Consider the following 22,879-nt stretch of genomic DNA (forward strand, 5'->3'; position numbering starts at 1 on the left):
TTTTTTTCATTGGTTATCAATGTATAAAAATGGCAGATGTTCATTAGGCTAGCAGATAGTGGTTTAGAAAATTTATTTGAATATATACAGCACTTACAGGAATGGTTCATTTCTATAATCATGATTGGCTAATTATATTTTCCAGAAGTGCTGTCAAATTAATTTAAATACCCAAGCATACATGCATGTATATGATCAATAATACAAATTTCCCAAATTCTTTAATTCAAGCTTTATAAGAAGAGATTGTTAGTATTTCCTATCAAATAACTGCCTAACTACCATCAACTGAAAGACCTTGGTCTTTCTCCAAAAAAAGTGCACCAAATTCAGTCCCCAAACAATCAAAATTAATCTCTTAAATATATTCAAAACATTACAAAACCTTTCTCACTCAACTTTCTCATCCTGTCTGCACATTAAGGAACATTCAGTATGAACATGTCAAATCAAATGCCACAAAGCGTCACTCAAATAACTAAAAGCGGTAATTTTCAGCTTTAAGTCCCTGGTTCATATTTTAGTGATAACCAAATTTTGATTATTTGTGCATTGGACACATTTTCTATGATAGGTCCGTTAGTAGTAGTTTTAGTCATTTTAGATGATTACTTTAGATTTGTAAAACCTTGTAGATCTGGCATATCTGAGCTTATTCACCAGATCTTCCATTAAAAATCTTTAAAGCTTGCTTGTGCTATAACTCAAATGCCTTGATTACTTATTCTGGCTAAACTGAATAAGATTCCAGAGTAATCTAATATTGCTTGAAAACACATGTCCACGAGATAACTTTTGTTATTCTTATAGATTACAGCTAAAGTGATTTATCGAATAAATAGCAACTGCAAAAACTGGATGCTCGGATCAGTCTATAGTGGTCTTTCTGTCAATAAACGACTTCTCTCTTCGTCGGCAGAGAACAGAGCTGCTCTTAGTCTGCTTAAACTCCAACTACCATCATTTCTCTCAGCATCATCCAGCATAGAGCGTCTCACTGGGCGATACACCTTATATCGCCTAAAAGGAATAGAAAGAAAAAAAGAGATTAAGATGCATATTGTTGTTTTTAAAATATCAGTTTGGTTCGTGTTACTCACTTGTAAACCATGATGGCAATGAACGCAAAGATGGAAATAAGCACAGCGCTGGAAGACAGAACCACCTCAGCAACATGGGAGGATTTAGGAGAGTCTAAGAGGAAAATATGTAAATATTCATCAACCAATTATAATTAAACAATGTTTATAATTAATATTCATAATATAAATATTTATAAGTCTGTACATTTATACATTTCTAAATCTTTATAAATGTTTGATTAAAAGTTAGACACTATCAGTGTTTCCAATTGAGACTTTTATAGAAATAAAAATGGTGAATAGCAACAAATCCAGTGATTTTTATTTTTTTTAATTTTTTTTGGACTGCTAGCTAACATTTATCGTTTTGGCCGTTCATTTACACGATAATGGCGTTTTGGAGGGCTGAAAATGCAAACTTTTGAAAACGGGTTTTAAAGTGCAAGTTTTTTTAAAACCATACCGTTATCGTACAAAAACGCGAATTTGAAAACTACAAAACTACAAAAATGCGAATTTGAAAATGGTGATGTAATGTGCATGCGTATTAAGTCTATAGGTACTTTGTAAAGAAAAACTATGTAACATCGCAAACTACTGGCCTGGTATGAATAATACAGCGTTTTTAGTCGTTTTCACGGATTCGTGTGAAAAGGGATTATTTTGACATTGTCTGTACACGAAAAATGCAAAGGAAAAACTTTTCAATTTTTGTGTCATGTAAATGTACACTTAGTAACTATATCATTCTCGTTCCACTCTTTGACAGAAAGTATGTAGATGAGAACAGCTTTATTGAAATAAAGCAAATAAAATATAAATATTAGATAAAACATTTAAATGAAAATTAGAAATGTTGTCTTGGCAACAAACGGTCATAAGTTTAAATACTATAATTTCCAAAACTAAAATTGAAGTAAAAAATAGTAAAAACGACAAAAGAAAATTATAAGAAAAAAGCTAATTCAAAATATTAAATACTATAATATTATTTAAATAATACTAAAATAACTTTTTAACTATATATTAGAAAAATTATAAGAATAAATTGAAAAGAATACAGTCAAAATGTCAATAAAATGACTACAGTTCTCAGAACTTACTCTTGTCAAGGCTGTTGCCAATCGTGACTGAGGTGGTGGTGGCAAGAGCCAAGCCTCCAGGCACACCCAGCGTGATGTTGACACAGTAAGTGCCCGGCGTTTGGAAAATGCGCGTCAAACTGATCTTGCAACCCTCGCTGTAAGGGGCCACATCCTCACACACAATATTCTTGACCTCCTGACAGGCGGAGTTGGCCACTATGGTGCAGGCCACTGAGGGAACACTGAGAAAAGGAGGGATGATGCTCAATTTTATTGGGTGTGATCCAGATGTCATCTGTGTTGTATACATCTGTGTTGACTGAATGATTTTGACATGTATGACGGTGATGTGCTATGAAATGTCTCAGCTGCAGGGCTTCAAATGCTCACTGCAGATCAGAATCTACATCTAAAAATGCTCTTCACTTTCTGGCTTTTCATGATGTGAAGCACTTGATCTTCTCTCTTTGCATTTAAAAAAATATATATTTGCATTTGTGTGAATCTTACCTGCCTGAGCATGTCACCATGAAGTTTACAGATGTGTTGGAAACTCTGTCAGCTGACACCTTTAAAATCTGATTATCTGGCAGATTCTGAAAACCTGGAGGAGGTTCTGTAAAAAACACACATAAAAATATTCTTTAGAAAAAAAATGTAAAAAAATTTTAGCATCATTGATGTTCAGGTGCTAATATATTTTTATATTATTTTGAATTAGATTAGATTTTTTTTATATTTTCTGTTTATTTTAAGTTTATTTGAAATCAACCAAAAACCAACACGCCCCTCCCTTCATTGCTCCGCCCCCAAAATGCACAAACATGTAATGCAAGAGTGGATGTCTCTTTGTCACAACATAAGTGAAGTAAAATAATGCTCTGAGAAACAAAGCAAAGATGACAAACGACAAGGAAGAACAATAAAGTGAACATACAATACACAAAAATATATATTAGCAAGAGTTTGTTTTCTCCAGACAAACAATGACATTCCAAACTGTCCTGTTACTATAGCTAACATTACAAGAACAGCACATCTTGGTTCTGTGAAACATTGTAAAACCAATATTTCTTGGGTATGGGGCAGAAATTATGTATAACCTCATTGTCCATTTTCGGGCCTTCCCACTTAAGTCTATCTTAGGTCTTTTCTAATATTAACACGGGTCCTAAAGTTCTTATCTGATCATAACCCTTCTTTTTCCAGTGATATTCCTTTGACATATTCTCTTTTGTAATGTCTCTCAGCCATCTCTCTTTCTTCAAATCTCCCTCTTGCTCACTCTCTCCTCCCCCATCATGAGTGGACACGCCCCCTACTGCTGATTGGCTACAAGTTTGTTGTGGTGCTTGATGTGGTCCACTTTCAACAGCGTTTTACAGAAATCACTTACTGCACCTTTAAATGAAAATGAGAAAAGTTGCCTTGGATACTAGATGAAAATAAGTTTTTTTTATATACATTTAATTTTATTTCAGTTATTATTTATTTTATTATAAGCAATGTTTTTTAATGGTTTTAGTTTAGGTTAACGATAACTCTGATACAAAGCAAAAAAACAAAACAAAACAACCCTTTACGAGTTACGTGTTTGTTGTAAATTCTTGCTGTGGTCTGGCAATCTTCTTACCAACGATGATGATCTCGCCTTCAAATGAGCCATACATGTGGCGGAAACAGTCTGACTCCTTGAAGTGTGTGTGTTTGATCATTGGCGGTGAGGTGGGCTGCTTATAGGTCGAACTGGCCTCAGGTACAGCAGTTGCCGTAATAGATGTCACCTCTGAATTGGTTTGGAATGGTTCAGTTGTTGGGACAGCACTTGTCGGAACTCGAGGGGTGGTAGTTGGTGAAGGATTGGTGATGATAGGAGCTAGACAAAAGTTAAGAAGTGTAACAAATATTCAATGCATTGTAGAAATATCCTTTATGTGTTGTTTGTAATCACTGAAATGTCATTTTATTAGAGTTTTTTGTTGCTTTAAATACAACTTGTCTCACCCTTGGTGGTCTCCATTTTGCTAGTGAATGCATGAGTGCCAGGAGGTAGTGTAGGCATTGCTGAAACACATGAAAACATCTTACAGAATGACTGTATACTGGCTGGCCTTTAACATGACAGCAGTTCTAAGCATAAGTGTGCTTTGCTTTATGAGATAAATGGACACATTTTGTTCTGATTTTAATGGATAGTAATGAATATTATATGTCTAGCGTAGATAAGAGGATGTCTGTTGTCTAGGCGCATAAAGTGCCTGTTTTGATGAGATTACCTGTGGTATGAGCCTGTGTAAAGTGCATTGGTGTTGGAGTCGGTGGTGGGCAGGGTACACGGAATGATGCCTCCACTAGGAGCTTGACTGTAACATTTCCAAGCGTGTTGTACGCATGGGTTGCTACATTGCTGTGGGTGACCAACTGGTTCCCATCCCGAAAGTCCCAAATGAAGTCCACTGCATCAGCTGTCTTCAGATAGTTACTTGGGTCGTGGATCTGGACGTTGAAAATCACATCAGAACCTCTGACAAAGACGTTTTTGTCAGTTATGCTGGCTGCTGCTTTCTGGGAAATGTTCACAGAGAGTGGAATCTTATCTGGATGAAAGAAAAAGCTTGGTTAAAAAAATCTATATTGATCAATATATATATATATATATATATATATATATATATATATACAGTATGTGCCATTCTACAGAATTGGTTCAAAGTCAGAGTTGGAAACGTCTTGAAAAAAATGTCTCTTTCCACAAATTTTGTATGTATGCATGCACATTGTATAATATCTAATTCTAGTAATTGTGCAGTTAATTCTCATATTGTATTTTAAGAAATGTTTTAAATATTTTTCCTCTCCCCAAATTTGTCACTATCGAAACACAATAATAAAGAATTTAATAAGAAGGGTTATATTGACCTATTAAGATTTTGTTACCTTGTAAATATATTTTTGGTATTTTTTTAAAAAAGTTGTCACAGGTCAATCAATAACAATTAAAGTTTTTCAAGTGTAATTTATGAGATTTGTTTGTATTTTGAATCCAATCTTTCTTTGTAAAAGGCATAAAGTTTATACTGACTTCAAAGTTAAGGATTCATTAGTTTGACTATACATTGAACCAAACACTATAACAACATCTTAGTTGATAATTCAATATACATTATTTTTGACAAACCATCCCATGTTTCGGTAGTGACTGCACATTTTCGGTAGTGACAGTAATGTGTTGGTAGCCACCACAACGCATTATAGACTTTTAACTCACATACCAAAACAGTACTAAAACATATTAAAATGGTAATGATTTACATAACTGTACTCATTTTTTTTTTTTATTTCCCCCAAATAAATGATTATGTGTTCCCTTTTGTCACTACCAAAACAATGATGACTTGTTTCGGTCATGACTGTTCCGGTAGTGACAATTTTAGATACTTTTAAACTAGCTCAAAGATGCTAATCGACACATGGTTAACTAGCACTGGTCTGAACAGTTGTACACAGAAAAAAAAACTAAATTTTATCGAATAACGGCCAAAAAACTATGATGTCACAAACGAAACTTCACCACATATTTCGGTAGTGACAATTTTGATACATTTGAGCTTAGCTCAAAGATGCTAATCAGTACATGGTTACCTAGCACAGTTCTGAACAGTTGTACACACATAAAAACAAAATTTTATGGAATAACACCCAAAAAAGTTTGCATAATTGCAGAAAAAAAAGGCATTTGGTAGTGACGTTCCTTCAAGTTGCATACCAATTTTCATTTAACTCAAAATGATGGTACCTATCTACTATGAAAGAGAGGCTATGAGAGGGAAGGACACAGGAATATTTCCTGATCACAAATGTAGGATTGTGGCTAAAATCAGTCTCAGCCAATGGACTAAAACGTACACCATTTTGGTAGTGACATGAAAATGCAGGACACATTTTTTTTTTTTTACATAAAGTTTCATGATTTAAAAATAAAAATAAATATTTTATATATATATATATATATATATATATATATATATATATATATATATATATATATATATATAATATATATAAACAACAATGGAAAAAATTGCAAAAATTATTTCAGTATCTTTTTCACAATTTGAAATGTATGGGTTAGGGTTCGGGACAGCCACCTCCCAATTGAAAGTACCCAATAAATGATGATTTTTTTTATATATTAAGCTTACTGATTTTAAATATTATTGTGTGATTCAATAGATAATAGAAGGATCTTAGTAAACATCTAAAATTTTAATACTTAAATGTTTGTTAAATGTGATTTTTGGTTGTGGGACAGCAGTTTGCACAAATTCTGTAGAATGGCCTGTACATAAATATGATTAAAACAGGAAGAAAGTAACTGGCAGACCTGTTACGAAGAACACAGTACTGTCCGTAGAGAGTGGGCTGTACTTCCTGCGCTCACGTTTACGATAAATCATCACTTCCATCACACCAGCTCCAAATGTCATGTTAGTGGTGTTCAGGGTCAGATGGGAGGAGGAGCCATCACATGTCTCAAAATACTGGCCTGTGAGGGAAAAAGCACAAGATGATAGTGCATTAGTGTGGTTACACTGAGTTATTAAAGGTGCCCTAGAATCAAAAATTGAATTTACCTTGGCATAGTTGAATAACAAGAGTTCAGTACATGGAAAAGACATACATTGAGTTTCAAACTCCATTGCTTCCTCCTTCTTATGTAAATCTCATTTGTTTAAAAGACCTCCGAAAAACAGTCAAATCTCAACATAACATCAACTGTTACGTAACAGTCGGGATCATTAATATGTACGCCCCCAATATTTGCATATGCCAGCCCATGTTCAAGGCATTAGAAGGGCAGCCAGTATTAACGTCTGGATCTGTGCACAGCTGAATCATCAGACTAGGTAAGCAAGCAAGAACAATAGTGAAAAATGGCAGATGGAGCGATAATAACTGTCATGATCCATGATTACATGATATTTTTCAGTGATATTTGTGAATTGTCTTTCTAAATGTTTCGTTAGCATGTTGCTAATGTACTGTTAAATGTGGTTAAAGTTACCATCATTTCTTACTGTATTCACGGAGACGAGAGCCGTCGCTATTTTCATTTTTAAACACTTGCAGTCTGTATAATTCATAAACACAACTTCATTCTTTATAAATCTCTCCAACAGTGTGTAATGTTAGCTTTAGCCATGGAGCACTATCAAACTCATTCAGAATCAAATGTAAACATCCAAATAAATACTATACTCACATGATCCGACGCATGCATGCAGTATACATGACGAACATCTTGTAAAGATCCATTTGAGGGTTATATTAGCTGTGTGAACTTTGTAAATGCACTGTATAATAGTGCAGGGAGCGTGCGATTTAAAGGGGCCGCAGCCTGAATCGGTGCATAGTTAAAGGTCCCGTTTTTTGTGGTTTTTTGAAGCTTTGATTGTGTTTATAGTGTGCAATATAACGTGTTCATGTTTCGCGTGTAAAAAAACACAGTATTTTTCACATAATTTACTTATCTGTATACCGCTGTTTCCACTGTCATAAAAACGGGCTGATGACTTCCTTGTTCTATGAAGTCCCTCCTTCAGAAATACGTAACGAGTTCTGATTGTGCCAGCGGTTCCTGTGTTGTGATTCGACAGCAGCTTCTGCTCCATCTTTCAAGAATAATCTTTGTGCGAATCCGGCATTAAACTTATTGAGATTGAGGAAGCTGTCCTCAGCAAAATGTGCTGCACATAGTTTTACATGTGGATTATAATTTTCGGGAACCGAGTTAAACATAAATTGTAACCATTGATCTCTAAGTACAGCATCCCTGGGAAGGCCAAACAAAGGTGATTGGACTGCGGGATGAAAATAACAGCGTTTGGACGACATGGCGACAAACACACTCTACAAACGCAACTCTTGCTCTTCTCCGTGGGAGCGCAACAAGACCACGCCCCCTTTTTTGTGTATTCCTGTGGGCGGAGGTTAGTCAAAAAACTGTTTTAGTGACGTCATTAAAGAAGGAAGTAGAGGGATGTAGTCCAAACTGGCCGTTCGATGTAGGCGACTTCTGTTAAAGGGTCATGAAACCCTAAACCAAACTTTCTGAGATTTTAACAGAGGTATGTGTGTTGAACACCATTGAAGACAATGTTAGCATCTGTTAGATTTAATAGTAGGGGGGAAATGGTTAAATTTTAGTTTTAGTACGCTATTTTCGTCTTCCGGGTTTAAAATCTTCATCCTGTCCACGTCACAGGCTGTGACGTGGCAGAGCACGATAGTGCTTTGATGACTCATCGGTGTTTCATAATTATTAACGAGACTGAGTTTTTTATCCAATGAGACTGTAATTACACATGTACATTAATATGTTTTAAATAGAATTACGATTACTGTAGGATATATGTAGCAGGGCATTCAGTAACTCTTGAAAAGACAAAAATAAAGTGTCAGTGTATTTCATTAGATTTTAACTTTTCCAGTTTTTTAAAAAATTGTAGTATTTCCTCACGTTTTACCACTGATTTTTAGTGACAGTCGATATGCATGGGCTACTGGCGATGAGAGTTTCCCCCCTCCCCTCTCCTCTCACAGCCACCACGCCCATTTAAGTTGCATTTTTCAAAAAGATTGTGAGCTAGACTTGAGCTGAAAGAGGGGGGTTTCATGACCCTTTAAATAAAATATCTCGCTTGGCATTGAACTTTGAGCTTTAAAATTTTACAGATTTTATTTATACTCTAACAACAACATTACACACTAACTAAAGTTTGAAACATGGGATCACATAAAACGGGACCTTTAATGATGCCCCAAAATAGGCAGTTAAAAAAATGAATTAAAAAAAAAATGTGGGGTATTTTGAGCTGAAACTTCACAGACACATCCAGGGGACACCTTAGACTTATATTACATCTTGTAAAAACTGATTCTAGGGCACCTTTAAAGCACTGATATCATTTGGATCAGTGAATGGCTGAAACTCACCCATGGTGTGCCACACATAGACATAACCTCTACGTCTCCAGTCATTGGTCTGAGGAAAAGGCTTTCCATCAGGAAAAACATTGCACCTCTTTAGATCTGTACACTTTCCAAAGCCATAGTCGTCCAACCAAGATGTCCAGTTAAACACATACCCTGAACGCACCTGCCCGTTAGCTGAAAGAAAAATGAAGGGGTTGAACAAAGCATTTCTTCTTTCTCGAGATATGTAAATGCAACTTTTTAAAATACAGCTCATTTTTTCCCCTTGCAATAGGCTATATGCACGGTTACTTCCTCGTTGGCATTAAGCCAGCCCGGGCATTTCCGGTGAACTGTTAGCTGTTCATTCTGTAGTCACTGTACATTGACACAAAACCATCAATGGTTGACTTTTTAATGTTGTATTCATATTTTAATGCAGTTATCACATTTACCTAAAATTGCCAATAAACCAGTTTTATTTATGATTGCAATAAAGACAAAGCAGTTTGGACCGTTTATAAATGCTGTGTCTGAAGAAAATCTTAAGAAAAATAATAACTTTTCTTGTGAATGAATGAATGACACAGAAAGCGAGCACCGCGCTTTCCCTTTGTAATCAGCTGTCAAACAGTGCAGCGCAAGATCAATGATTTCAGAACACTTGTGAAAACACACATTTTATTTAATTAATCTAACTAAAGTGTACAATAAATATTTAATTTTTGAAGCTTTTTTTCACATAAAAGTGTGAAAACTGATGGTTGAATTGAATTAAGCCGAAGAGGAACAATGAGGTATGAGGTATATATATATATTTTTTTATGCTGTCTTACGTTTGAATAACTAAATTAATGCTATGCCTGACTATTTAAGTGACTATATTCGGATTATAAGCTAAGTATTACACTACTGATGCTCAACACACCAGCAAATGACATCTCACCGGAAGTTTTCGAGCTGGCTTATATTATTGCGGAAGTTCTAAAGAACGCTCCGTGCATATAGTCCATTGTGCATAGAGATGATGAAGCACCTGAGGCCTCCATCATACCGTCGTCACAGTGCTCGTCATACACCAGGTTGCCAGTGCTGTCCTCCTTCTGGCATGGTGGGAACTCCAGAGCTGCAGTGAATGAGATGCATGAGCCGTTCATTGCAGGGCTGTCGCTCGTGAGGCGCACCTTCGGTGGTTTGTCTGTGATGTTCATGAGAGCATTGAATGATTAGTGTGTGGGGACATTCCTGTCATGCAGTACATTTTTATGTGAGATTATTTATTTTTCTCCAATATGTTAACATATATCAAAATATTGGAGAATTCTTTTTAACATATTTTAGGAAAAAAAGTATTAAATCTCACAATTTTAAAGATGTAAATTTAAAGGAAAAAATGGCAATTTATTATAAATTATTCAAGTTGTTTCTTTTTTTACATTCCTTTAATCAAAATGTTTTTTTTTTTAAGTTTTCAATGGAATATTGTTTAAATTTGTAGTCTTTTTTTTTTTTTTTTTTTTAAGTTTTTTTCCTCTGGCCTAAGTATGACTTTTTATCTCGTCAAACTTTTGTAATATCACTTTAATAAATAAGATCATCTTCCTCCTGGATGTAAGTGACATTGAAAACATCAGCACAAATATCTGTAAGTATGGGGTGCATCTCAATCAGATCAGTAGTCAGGGCACTGATCAGGGAGTCGGCCATTTTAAGGGCTGTCTCGGACACAAAATGCTTCCAGTGCACTGAAAGGTTAGCTCCCTAAAAAATCCCAAAATGTATTATGAAAATCAGGGAGTGGTTCACATACTTCCTTACTATAAGTAGGCAAAAAAAAGTCTGTAACAAAAGTAGTATGTCCGAGAATTCACAGAGTAGGCAAAAAGTACGTGGCTGACTTTCCATGAGATTCTGAAGTGTGCATACAATGGACACTTTGCTGTCCCATGAGGCCACGGGAGAGGATTTGTGAATGGCAGTGAAGCAACACAACTGAAGCTGGTAGTGATAATGACAACATGGTGAATGTAGTACGTCCGTAGTACTTTTTTAGTGGTCACAAAGTAATTACTTATTCAAAATTAGTAGAGTATGCGATTTCGGACGCTGACCCTGAAACGCAGAACATAAATCACGCAAGCCAACTCATCACACATAATGACATGTGATAGATGTTTTGAAAAAACTTATTTCATTTTATTTCAGCATGAACATAGGCTACATTGCTAGATAGGTAGTGAACATAAGCTAGCTAACATTTACAATTTATTTACAGCTGAAATGTTGCACGTATATGTAACAATCAAAGTTTTTATCATAATGTACTTTAAATAGCATTAAATAATAATGTCTGAATGATATCAGTTCTGCTGTTGTTCATAAATACCAGTAGTGACGTTGTAAAATGAGGACGTTGTCATGTCACTGGAAATAGAGTCATCAGTGTCCCAGTGTGTAATGAGCCAGGGTCCTTACTGTCCTTACCACTGCCCGAATGATTCATGGGAGCTGATTGAGATGCACCCAATAGCAATTTGATTAATTCTGTGATGCGTACTATTAGTTTACTTGTCTCACTCAAACTTATGTTTGTCAAAAGTACAAAAATGTTGATATCACAATTACTAAAACTGGTGAATAATTATCTTGTATCCATTGTGTAAATAATCACGTTATAATTAATGCATTTTGAGTGTTTGTCTGTGTTTGTCTTATTGGCATTGATTGTTCCATGGAGAACCTTTAACATCACTAAACCTAGTACACAAAAGCTCTTTATAGTGGAAAATGTTATTTTAATTTTTTACAATGTTCTTCACACTGAGAAAAACATGTTTGCTTGTTTGTTTAAGAACTGTTAACTCTAAAGCTCTAAAGTTCGGAACCAAAAATAGTTTTATGCATTGCTGAAGTGTGGTGTATACGCTTTTATAAAAAATATTTCATGTTTATATTGTATCCATTACTTCAAACTTTACTGCATAAGAGGACTGATTTTGTGGCTTAAAATAGGTAACACTGATATTGTGCGGAACTCTTACCATGTCTGCGATTCAGCTGTTGTTTGAAGGGGGGATACAGATATTCATCCCAAGGGTTCGTGTCCGGTTCCCATCCAGGGATTGGGAATGGAAAAGGGAGCTTGTGTTTATGAGGGAACATGTCACCATAAGCTGCAAGCATGACAAGGGAAAACAAATATTTTAAAAGCATTGTGAATGAAAATATAACCATGTAAAACTGACAGTTCAATTACACATACATTAACTCACTAAACATAGAACTATTTCATGTAACTAAATGGACAATAATTTACATTAATCGTTTGAAATTTTATAAACCATAATAAAGAAAACTGGGCTAGTTGTCTCACAGGGAATTTTCCACTTTCTGTTGGGCTAAATCTACAAAATCAGACGTAAAAAAATCAACTCGCTTTGAGAAATATTCAAAGCAGGAGTAAAAAAAAAAAAAAAGACACCTAGCCCCACCCTGCGTTTCAATCAGCTCCCTTGCTTCCAAGGATGTAAATCAGTGTATTATAAAAATGTGACCGACTCCCTGATCAGTCTCCCGAAATGTCCTTAATTTACGCACTAAATATCTGAGTTTATCTGCATTCTGCGTATGGATAACTTTAACGAACTCAGATATGGGAAAAGAGACTAAATTATATATTCGCACAGCCTGAGGTGAACGAAATATTCTGTAAAGTATTTTCACAAGACTGACTTGGCTGCTCTCGCAAGTAACCTAATTAGTTTCATGAGACTGCAGCGCGCGGACGAAAACAGTTATTCCAACACAAATGATTATTTAGGCTATAGCTTATCATATGTTTTTCCAAACACTATTTACGTTTTTAAACATAATTTACGTTTTGTTTTATTACTCTATTTTGTCGACTTTGCTGGAATTTAGAAATGGCAACCATGAATCTTTTACAATAGCCATAAAACAGTTTTTAGTTTTAGTGGGGTTTTATATATATGTGTGTGTGTGTGTGTGTGTGTGTGTGTGTGTGTGTGTGTGTGTATTTGTGTATATATGTAGGCTATGTAAGTAGGCTACGATATGTAGGCTACGTCAGCAATCACTTGTCCAAAAAACGTATAAACTTAATTATTATTATAAAAACATTGCGGACTACTTGTTTCAAAGCTTCAAAATGTAACAATTATAAGCATTCGCTGCTGAAAAATACTTTAACTCATCGTTCCGTTAAAAAAAAAAAAAAAAAAATCCTACTTACTTTTTTTGCTGTTCGTTATAGGGACGAAGAATGCCCAGACCAGCACAAGTAACATTTCCAAATGCATCATGTTGACTTTTTGGGTGAAAATACAAATATATTTTATCAGAGTGTTTATTTTTTCTTTTTGTATCGCCCCCAAAATGCCAGTCCAGCTGCTCGTCCCAGACCCCTCAACTCTCTAATGCTCTCGCTCACATCTCCCAGTCACTCGCACGAGCTCTAATTTAATACAACAATCATGTGACGTTTCTGTAACAAGAAGCATCTGATTCTTAATTAGGATCTATGAGCGCGAGCTGAGAGGAGAGTTCGGAGTCTCATGTTGACCCTTGTTGCTTTCTCCTTGTATTTCGAAACACAGCCTATTTCAAAATCATCTTATTTTTCTTCGACTGTTGTCTTTAGACTTTATAGTCTTGTCCAAAACAAATGCTAGCCTATATGTCCCATATGAGATCCTTGATCTGTCCCACAGTCCTTTTTGAGAATATAGGCTATTTTGTTGTTGTTGTTGTTGGTGGATATTAGCCTAAAGTCAGTGACAAAGAATGTCCGAGATGATGGTGTGGACATAGGCTATTTTTAAACATCTATAGCCCATTTAAAAACGTTGTATATAAATAAATTTGTTTGAAATGTGATTGCTCATTAAAATAATTTGTGACCCTTGACCACAAAACCAGTCACAAAGCTATATTTGTAGCAGTAGCCAACAATACTTTGTATATAGGTCAAAATTATCGATTTTACTTTTATGCCAAAAGTCATTATGATATTAAGTAAAGATCATGTTCCATGAAGATATTTTGTAAATGTCCTACCGTAAATAGCCTATATCAAAAATGTTCTTTTGTTAGTGGATATGTATAGCTAATGACTTCATTTGGACAACTTTAAAGGCGATTTTCTCAGTATTTCGATTTTTTTTTTTTTTTTTTCAAATAGTTGTAGCTATCTCTGCCAAATATGGTCTTATTCTAACAAACCATACATCAATGGAAAGCTTATTCGGTTTCAAAAAACTGATCCTTGTGGTCCAGGGTCACATTTATATAATTTCAACAAAATTTCTGACCTGAGATGTATCCATTTGGGTGTAGGCTACAACTTGATCTTCTTCTTTTTTTCATATCATATTTTGTATTTTAAAAAACGTCACTGACTTCGATTTGGGGACAATTTTGTTTAAAATATTACTAATAATGCTTCAAAATAAATTGCTTCACTGCTCCTAGGCATTTATTAGCCTAAGCCCCACGAAAATCAGCTATCAAAAATGAAAGTCAGACATTAAACATAAAACTTGTTAATCATAGATGAGGTCTATAAAGAAGACTTAAAAAGTGAGCGCGATAAAAAAATAAAAAATAGGGTGCACCATCTAGTAGGCTATTCAAGTGAATAAGCATGAAATATGGTCAAAATACAAAAATTAATAATAATCTAAAGAATGCTCCTTTTTACCTACACTGTAGCTACGTAACATAAGAAACATTATGTAGCCTTCTTTTTATTGTTTTTGTTGCACAAAATGTCAATTCACATAACATGCAGCATATAAACATTTAAATGAACTGACATTTTGAATGCACTTCAGTTACAACTGTTTGTACTGTCTTGAAATATGAAAATGTAGCCTACCCAAATTTTCATAAGAAAAACGTTTATATAGCCCAACAAAAAACCAAGGTCGTGTTGTCTAACTGCAAAGCGTTCAAAACAATTTTAAAACTCGGATGTCATAAGATTTCGAGACGCCGTGACTTGCACAGATCCGCGCGCTTTCAGGTGACGAGTGATTGGGAAACAGTTGGAGGTCAAAGGGACGAACGATTAGAAGAAGATTTGAAAAGCGCAAACGCTCCTTTATTATTCTGAAGACTGAAATAGTCAACTAAAATACAGTAAAATAACATGTTATGCGGGAAAGACTAATAATATTGATTATTCTAATCTTAAATTCATCTCTGTTATCAGCTCATGTTTGCCCATGAAGGAAACTGGCATGTCATCACATGCTTTGATGCGTCTCTCACGAGCTCTGTTTGAAGGTTCCTCCCAGTTTTTAATGTAATCATAATGGCGTGACTTTCCATGTTATTTACGTGACAGCACTCCTATCCACCAGAACCAACACGGAAAAGTCAGGAAACAACACGAAATACTTTAATAAAGATAATAACTGATAAAAAAAAAAGTAGGCTATAAAAGTATTCAAGTATGTTAGCCCAGTCATATCGTTTCCTTTGGCCACCAGAGGCTACTGACTGTTCAGATGCAGTTCAGAAGAAAAGCTCATTTTTGAGCGCTCAGATAGTATACAAATCTCTACACAGTAGTATCAAGTCATTTGTCATTTTTTGTCATTAACATTTCCACAATTGTCTTTCTTAGGATTATATTCATTTCGCTAGCGCTTTATGTTTCCTTAAATGATACAATAAAACAATATTATCAATATATATTGTTTAATATTGTTTAATAATGTTTTGCACAAACCTCTCTTGTTCCGAACTGAAGGAATACCACTGGGTGGCGCTATAGACTGTCTATAGACTATAGACTGTGTTCACCATCCTTAAAAACAGATGAAGAAGAAACGTAACCGGAGTGACAGAGGTGAATAATTTTGACATAAAGTATTCTGCCTCTTGAGCATATAAGCTCGTTATGCTTTGTCCGCTTAGTTGTTAGTATTGTTTATAATTAATCTTAAATGTAAATTGATCATAAAACGTTTTTTTGTTGTTGTTGTTTTTATATAAATAATAGAGATAAATTGCTTACTGCTCACGTGTGTGAATGTCACTTAAAATCAGCTGTTGAGAAGAAACTCATTTCAGATTTCAATGTCGTCTGTTATTTCTCAATAAATACAATAACTAACTTGCTTTGTATTTGATGATATTATCAGGTGTTTGACCGTCATATCCGATCATGAGTGTCCCCTGTTTTGTACGAATGGTGGCCAGAAGTTTCGCCGGTGGATCAAAACTGTTCAGACCAGCTGTTTTGTGTTCATGTAAAGACACAGTCACGCGGTGAGGATCCAGAATCTGGAGCTGTTTCTAGAGGCTTTGGACATAGTGGTTGTGTTTTAAAACCTCTTGAGTTGGCTACCTAGTTGGCATGCAACAAAAATACTTTTTAGTTAGTATGTATGGAGCTCACTGGATTTTGAGACACAACCAGTGTTAGTATCCTTTGTGCTCAACCTAAACTTGACTAAATTTGTTTCAGAAAAATGTCATCCAGAAGACAGACTGACCATCTAGAGAGAACTGCTAACGTTCATAGAGACATGGTGAGTCTTCTTAGATTTCTTTATCTATATTTGATGAAACCCTTGGCATGTTGATTCCTCTGTGACGCCTTATAAATGGTTAACAAATGATGTGGCCAAGTAGGTCAAAGTTCAGGCACTTATTCTGTGTTGTAGGTCAACAAATGTGTCATTTGATTTTTGTCGTGAGATTAAGTTCAAGATGACATTATTTATTTCTACTTTTAAGATGTTCTTTGTACTACTTTAATGTGTAGATATGAAGCATATGGAGAGTATAGTGTGATTTCATTAACATATTATGCTGATTATATTTCCACACTTCAGTCATTGAATGTGTGTATAGTTTTGAGTGGTAAAAATGTATAATGGCTTTCATTTGAACATCTGCATAGAATAAAGTATTATGTGGGAAATGTGTGAATTTTATTGTAAATTCTCTGTAAAGACATGATTTGATGTTCTGTGTGTATCCAGGAACTTTTCCCTGCACGTGTTAGTGACATTATTAAAGAATCTGATACAGTAAAGCGACTGAGACTGGAGGTGCCGCATCCTGACTTCAGTTTCCGTGCTGGACAGTGGTAAGAACGGTGTGCTAAATGATATTCAGTATAATGTGATGGGGCTGTGGGGGTATATAAGACAATAAAAGTTGGAAAACACGAATCTAGACAGCTTGGAGCTAATACTGTTCTTAGATGTTTTTATTTTCAGTTGAAAGTGACTAATGGATGAGAAGACATGCAATTTGCCAAATGGCCAGGAGATGGTGCTTTCCTCTCACTTAAAATTCTCACTTAATTCAATGTGAGATCAGTTATCAGCAAACCACAGGAAAAAAAAAATTCTATTCTTACATCAACCTCTCCTCACACCTTCTCCCTCATTTTTTGCTCTCACTCACATTGTGCCTTATTGCATTTTGTGTGTGAGTTCTAGGGAGCCTGAGTGAGGTGAAAAAGTCAGGTGATGATTTATGCAGATATATGCACAGAAACTCCTCCAGACCATATGATGTTGTGTTCCTGCTAAAGAACATGAATCAGGGAGAGCAGCGCGAGTGTGTGTGTGTGTGTGTGTGTCTGTGTGCGTGTGTGTGTGTGTGCGCACCCCGACATATGTGCTTATCACTTATTCATGCTCTGCATACACATATGGTGATTCTCAAAGCGTATGTTTTTTTATTATTGACAAAAGTAATATTGGACACATAGGTTTTGTTGTCCTAGAATGTTACTGTGTGGGAAGAATCTGTGCTTTCTCTTAACTTTCTAAAAGTACTTTATGTAGTTGTCTTGTTAGTTTTAAGTATAGTGAATGCATCAGGAAAGCGGCAAGTTTCACATAATATGCTTCTGTAGTGTGTCATTATATTATATTTAGTGCTGTCAAAAAATTAATCGCGATTAATTTGTTTATATATAATTTAAGTTATAAAAATAAATTTTATATAGAAATATAATATATTCATGTATATATTGTAATATTAAATATATACATGTATGTGTGTGTATTTATATATACATATTAAATATACACAGTACACACACATACATTATGTAAATAAACTTATTTTGGATGTGATTAATCACGATAATCGCTTTTTACAGGACTAATTATATTGTATTAATACTTTTAAATTGTACCCTTTTTCACAGGGTGGATTTCTTCATCCCAGGTGTGGAAACAGTCGGCGGCTTTTCCATTTGCTCGAATCCTGGCCTGCTGCAGAGAGAGGGAGTGATTGAACTGGCCGTCAAATACACACACCATCCTCCAGCACACTGGATTCACACGAAAGTGAGTGAATGGAAAAAAAAAAAATATATATATATATACTACCTTTCAAAAGTTTGGGGTTGGAAAGATTTTATTATGTTTTTGAAAGAAGTTTCTTATGCTAACCCAGGCTGAATTTATTTGATCAAAAATATAGTAAAAACTGTAATATTGTGAAATTATTACAGTTTTAAACGACAGTTTTTTCTATTTTAATATATTTTAAAATGTAATTTATTCCTGTGATGGCAAAGCTGAATTTTCAGCATCATTATTCCAGTCTTCAGTGTCACATGATTCTTCAGAAATCATTCTAATATGCTGATATGATGCTCAAGAAACAATTCTTATTATTACTATCAGTGTTTCATATTCTTGTTGGGGCCATGATCATTTTTTAAGGATTATTTGATTAATGAGAAGTTCAAAAGAACATAATTTATTTGAAATAGAAAATATATTTATTGTAACTTTTGTAAAAAATTTAATTCATCCTCGTTAAATAAAAATATCAATTTCTTAAAAAAAAATCTTACCAACTCCACACTTTTGAACAGAAGTCTGTAGGGGAATTAGCATCATTATTCAGATTTTTAATCAATGTTTTTATTTTGAATGTTCTATTCCATGTTTTTATTGGAATGTTTACTAAGCAAATAAAGTTAGTCTTTATAACCTTTAGTCAGTATACTTTCACTGAATACTTGGAAGATACATTTCTTGTGCATGTACAATATGGATTATTATAATATACAATTATTCTACCAAACAGAAAAAAACAGCATTTTAAATAAATGTATTATTTTGAAACTCTAGAAATCTATATTCCATATATGCTGATGTAAGCCTCTATTTTATATATATATATATTATATATACAGTCAAACCAAAATGTATTCAGACACCTTGAACATTTCATTCATTAATACAATTTATTCACTATAGTTTAAAAAAAGGTAATAAAATATGACAAGATCTCAGAGTTAAACTGTGTCAGAAAAGAATGTATCTTAATTATGTCAGATAACACTTAAGCGAAACCTGGTCAGGTCAAAGTGTCTGAATAATTTTTGATTCCAAATCTTATCAGTTTTACTGGTAGTCAACTGTATGAAGAATTTTTCAGTATAATATGTCACAGTTTACTTTATTTTGCAATCCTCACTTACATAAATGAACTATAGTGTCCTGCACTTTATTAAAATAACCCCATTCATAAGTATGTGAACCATTGATTCTCAATACTGTGTGTGGTTACCTGATGATCTACAACTGTTTTTTTGTTTTGTGATGGTTGTTCACGAGTCTCTTGTTTGTTCTGAGCAGTTAAACTGAGCTCTGTTCTTCAGAAAAATCCTCCAGCTCCTGCAGATTCATCAGTTTTCAAGCATTTTTGCATATTTGAACCCTTTCCAGCAGTGACTGTGTGATGAAATGGATCTGAAAATCATTCAGAGGACAACTGAGGGACTCAAACACAACTATTAAAAAAGGTTCAAACATTCACTGATGCTCCAGAAGGAAACACGATGCATTAAGAGACGGGGTGTGAAAACTTTTGAACAGGATGAAGATGTCCAAATATTTCTTATTTTGTTTAAATATCATTGTTTTTCATTTAGTACTGCCCTTCGGAAACAACAGAAGATACTTGCATGTTTCCCAGAAGAAACATTAAGTACAATTTACCTTGATATTTGAATTCAAAAGTTTTCACCCCTCGGCTCTTAATGCATCGTGTTTCCTTCTGGAGCATCAGTGAATGTTTGAACCTTTTTTAATAGTTGAGTTTGAGTCCCTCGATTGTCCTCAGTGTGAAAAGATGGATCTCAAAATCATACAGTCACTGCTGGAAAGGGTTCAAATATGCAAAAATGCTTGAAAACTGATGAATCTGCAGGACCTGGAGGATTTTTCTGAAGAACAGAGCTCAGTTTAACTAAACAAGAGACTCATGAACAACCATCACAAAACATAAAAACAGTCGTAGATCATCAGCTAACCACACACAGTATTAAGAATCAATCATTATTTTAATAAATTCAGCTATTGTTTTGTCTTGTGAACTAAATGCAAACATCTTTTATGTAAAATATCTTACTCAGGACAGTACTAAATAAAAAATAACATGCATTTTTTATTATCCCTCTTATTTTATTAAAATAATTCTCATTTTCACAGATTTTGCAAGGGGTTCACATACTTTTTCATGCCACTGTATATATAAATATAGTAAATTCCTATTTGTTCTCCTCTGCTTTAGTGCTCTGTGGACTCTCAGGTAGCTGTGAGGGTGGGAGGTAATTTCTTTTTTGACCCTCAACCTTCTGACCCTGTGGTCGACCTGTTGCTGATAGCTGGTGGTGTGGGCATCAACCCTCTGTACTCCATCCTGCTGCATGCAGCTGATCTGCTCCGACACGCTGATGGTCACAGGTACACACCAGGGCACACACACCTGTGCTACAGCGCCAAGAACACCAAAGAGCTGCTCTTCAAGGCAAGTATATGTACCCTTGATTTCTGACTGAAGTGAGATTGAAGCTGCCAACTGATTTTTAGATATCTGCTCTATTTAGAACACCATTGTTGACATTTGTCATGAGCGACCAGATAGCTTCTCCTGTGATTTCCATGTTACCCAGCAGAGCTCTGACATAGAGCAGGAACTTAAGCCTTACACCATAAGTGAGTAGAAACATCTACAGTTGATATTTTTGTAGTTACCTTAAGTTTTAATTCATCAAACTATTTTCAGACATGTCACGTCAGATATTCTTGTATCTCCCCAGGTGGAAGGATATCAGAAGAGGAGCTTCAGCGTTATGTAGACTCTGAGCGCACATTGTGTTATCTTTGTGGCCCTCCTCCTATGATAGAGAAAGTGAATTCAGACCTGCAGAGAATCGGCCTACCGGAGAACAGAATCCTTTTTGAGAAATGGTGGTAGCTTTACAACTCTGCCCAAAACAGTGATGGATGCATTTGCCTCTGTGTCATTATAGAAACAGACTTTAATGGCAATGGACCCGTAATAACTTTGAAATCTGTTGAAACGCACAACAGACGTTATGTCTGCATCCTCCACATCTGAACAAACAATTTTCTAGACTCTATTTTTGTTATACCTCATTTTAAAGATGGACTCAACAAATTGACCATAACAAGCACTGTCATGGTCTACATTACAGTTCATTTGCTGGTTAACGTCAGGAGTCCTGCTTTGAGGGCATGTTGAAAGATTGCACACTCAAATTGCAGTTTTTTTGTGAATAATATTATATGTTGTTTGCATTTTAGAACACATATTTATTCATTACAAACATTCTTCACAGGGATGTAGAAATGATCTGAAAAGTGGTGGGACAAAACATAAAACATATTTAATATAGTCCTAATTTGCTGAAAGGTGCTAAACCTGGTAGAAGTCCCTTTAAAGTCACCATAAAATCAAAATTGTAAATGGAATATTGTAGTATTTATTATAAATTTATCATTTTTTTAAATGCACATGCCCTCATAGTCATTAAAGTGTTAGTTAACACAAAAATGAAAATTCTGTCATTTATTACTCACCCTCATGTCGTTCCACACCTGTAAGACCTTTGTTCATCTTCGGAACACAAATTAAGATATTTTTAATGAAATCCTAGAGGTAAATGACTCGTCCATAGACAGCAATATAAGCACTACTTTCAAGGTCCAGAAAGGTCCTAAAGACATTGTTAAAAAAGTCAACGTGACCGCAATTATGGTTCAATTTTATGAAGCGACGAGAATACTTTTTGTGCGCAAAAACAAAACAAAAAGAACGACTTTATTCGACAATCTCTTTTCTTCCCTGTGAAGGCATTGCAGAGCTTTCCATGTTTGCATCCGAACGCGGGCTCAGTATCGGCCGAGGCTGTGTTCACGTGAGCACCACGACACATGCATGTGATGCTGACACAAAAGCCGGCCTATAATGAGTCGGTGTTCTGACATAGAACACGGAAGCTCTACAATGCCTTCACTACACTGCATAACAGACTGACAGGGAAGAGAAAAAATTGTTGAATAAAATCATATTTTTTTGTTTTGTTTTTGCGCACAAAAAGTATTATCGTCGCATAAAATTATGGTTGAACCACTGCAGTCACATTGACTTTTTTAACAATGTCTTAAGGACCTTTCTGGACATTGAAAGTGGTGCTTATATTGCTGTCTATGGACGAGTCATATGCCTCTTGTATTTCATCAAAAATATCTTAATTTGTGTTGCGAAGATGAACAAGGTTCTTACGGGTGTGGAACGACATGAGGGTGAGTAATTAATGACAGAATTTTCATGTTTGGGTGAACTGACCCTTTAATCAAAATAACTTGCCCTCCCTCTTGCAACAACATCTCTTCTCTTCTCTGATGACATGTTGGGGAG

General features: G+C 35.0%; 2 protein-coding genes across 5 annotated transcripts; one reads left to right on the top strand and one right to left on the bottom strand.

Annotated features, from left to right (window-relative positions):
- Positions 1-56: 56 nt before the first annotated feature.
- gpnmb (glycoprotein (transmembrane) nmb) lies at positions 57-13,695 on the bottom strand. 3 transcript variants are annotated; one of them, XM_048202316.1, is made up of 12 exons: positions 13,391-13,695; positions 12,184-12,315; positions 10,179-10,340; positions 9,164-9,337; positions 6,552-6,713; positions 4,444-4,764; positions 4,172-4,231; positions 3,801-4,043; positions 2,678-2,783; positions 2,186-2,409; positions 1,101-1,194; positions 57-1,020 (listed from the first exon to the last, which is right to left on the bottom strand). In XM_048202316.1, the coding sequence occupies exons 2-12, from the start codon at positions 12,302-12,304 to the stop codon at positions 873-875; spliced, it is 1,815 nt and encodes a 604-aa protein (XP_048058273.1). In that variant the 5' UTR covers positions 12,305-12,315; positions 13,391-13,695; the 3' UTR covers positions 57-872. The 3 variants fall into 3 exon arrangements, with proteins under 3 accessions (XP_048058273.1, XP_048058271.1, XP_048058272.1); XM_048202314.1 differs by having other exon boundaries at positions 13,395-13,676; XM_048202315.1 differs by having other exon boundaries at positions 10,197-10,340; positions 13,395-13,669.
- Positions 13,696-15,884: 2,189 nt separating this feature from the next.
- Positions 15,885-22,018, top strand: oxnad1 (oxidoreductase NAD-binding domain containing 1). 2 transcript variants are annotated; one of them, XM_048202321.1, is made up of 8 exons: positions 15,885-16,016; positions 16,312-16,438; positions 16,638-16,701; positions 17,158-17,264; positions 18,342-18,483; positions 20,726-20,962; positions 21,042-21,150; positions 21,255-22,018. In XM_048202321.1, exons 2-8 carry the CDS (start codon positions 16,335-16,337, stop codon positions 21,410-21,412), a joined length of 921 nt encoding a protein of 306 aa, XP_048058278.1. In that variant the 5' UTR covers positions 15,885-16,016; positions 16,312-16,334; the 3' UTR covers positions 21,413-22,018. The 2 variants fall into 2 exon arrangements, with proteins under 2 accessions (XP_048058278.1, XP_048058279.1); XM_048202322.1 differs by lacking the exon at positions 15,885-16,016 and adding an exon at positions 16,066-16,086.
- The last annotated feature ends 861 nt before the right edge of the window (positions 22,019-22,879 follow it).

This window comes from Megalobrama amblycephala, linkage group LG9 (genome assembly GCF_018812025.1).
Source record: "Megalobrama amblycephala isolate DHTTF-2021 linkage group LG9, ASM1881202v1, whole genome shotgun sequence".
NCBI classification, from domain to species: Eukaryota; Metazoa; Chordata; class Actinopteri; order Cypriniformes; family Xenocyprididae; genus Megalobrama; species Megalobrama amblycephala.

Bases quoted from the DNA above. Each gene is read 5' to 3' on its own strand.
- gpnmb (XM_048202314.1), bottom strand. From the start codon at position 13,464: ATGATGCATTTGGAAATGTTACTTGTGCTGGTCTGGGCATTCTTCGTC. The intron at 12,316-13,394 runs GTAAGTAGGATT...TCATGCTTGCAG, and splicing joins TATAACGAACAGCAAAAAAA to CTTATGGTGACATGTTCCCT. The intron at 2,784-3,800 runs GTAAGAAGATTG...TGTTTTTTACAG, and splicing joins AGGCGAGATCATCATCGTTG to AACCTCCTCCAGGTTTTCAG.
- oxnad1 (XM_048202321.1), top strand. From the start codon at position 16,335: ATGAGTGTCCCCTGTTTTGTACGAATGGTGGCCAGAAGTTTCGCCGGT. The intron at 17,265-18,341 runs GTAAGAACGGTG...CCTTTTTCACAG, and splicing joins AGTTTCCGTGCTGGACAGTG to GGTGGATTTCTTCATCCCAG. The intron at 18,484-20,725 runs GTGAGTGAATGG...CCTCTGCTTTAG, and splicing joins CACACTGGATTCACACGAAA to TGCTCTGTGGACTCTCAGGT.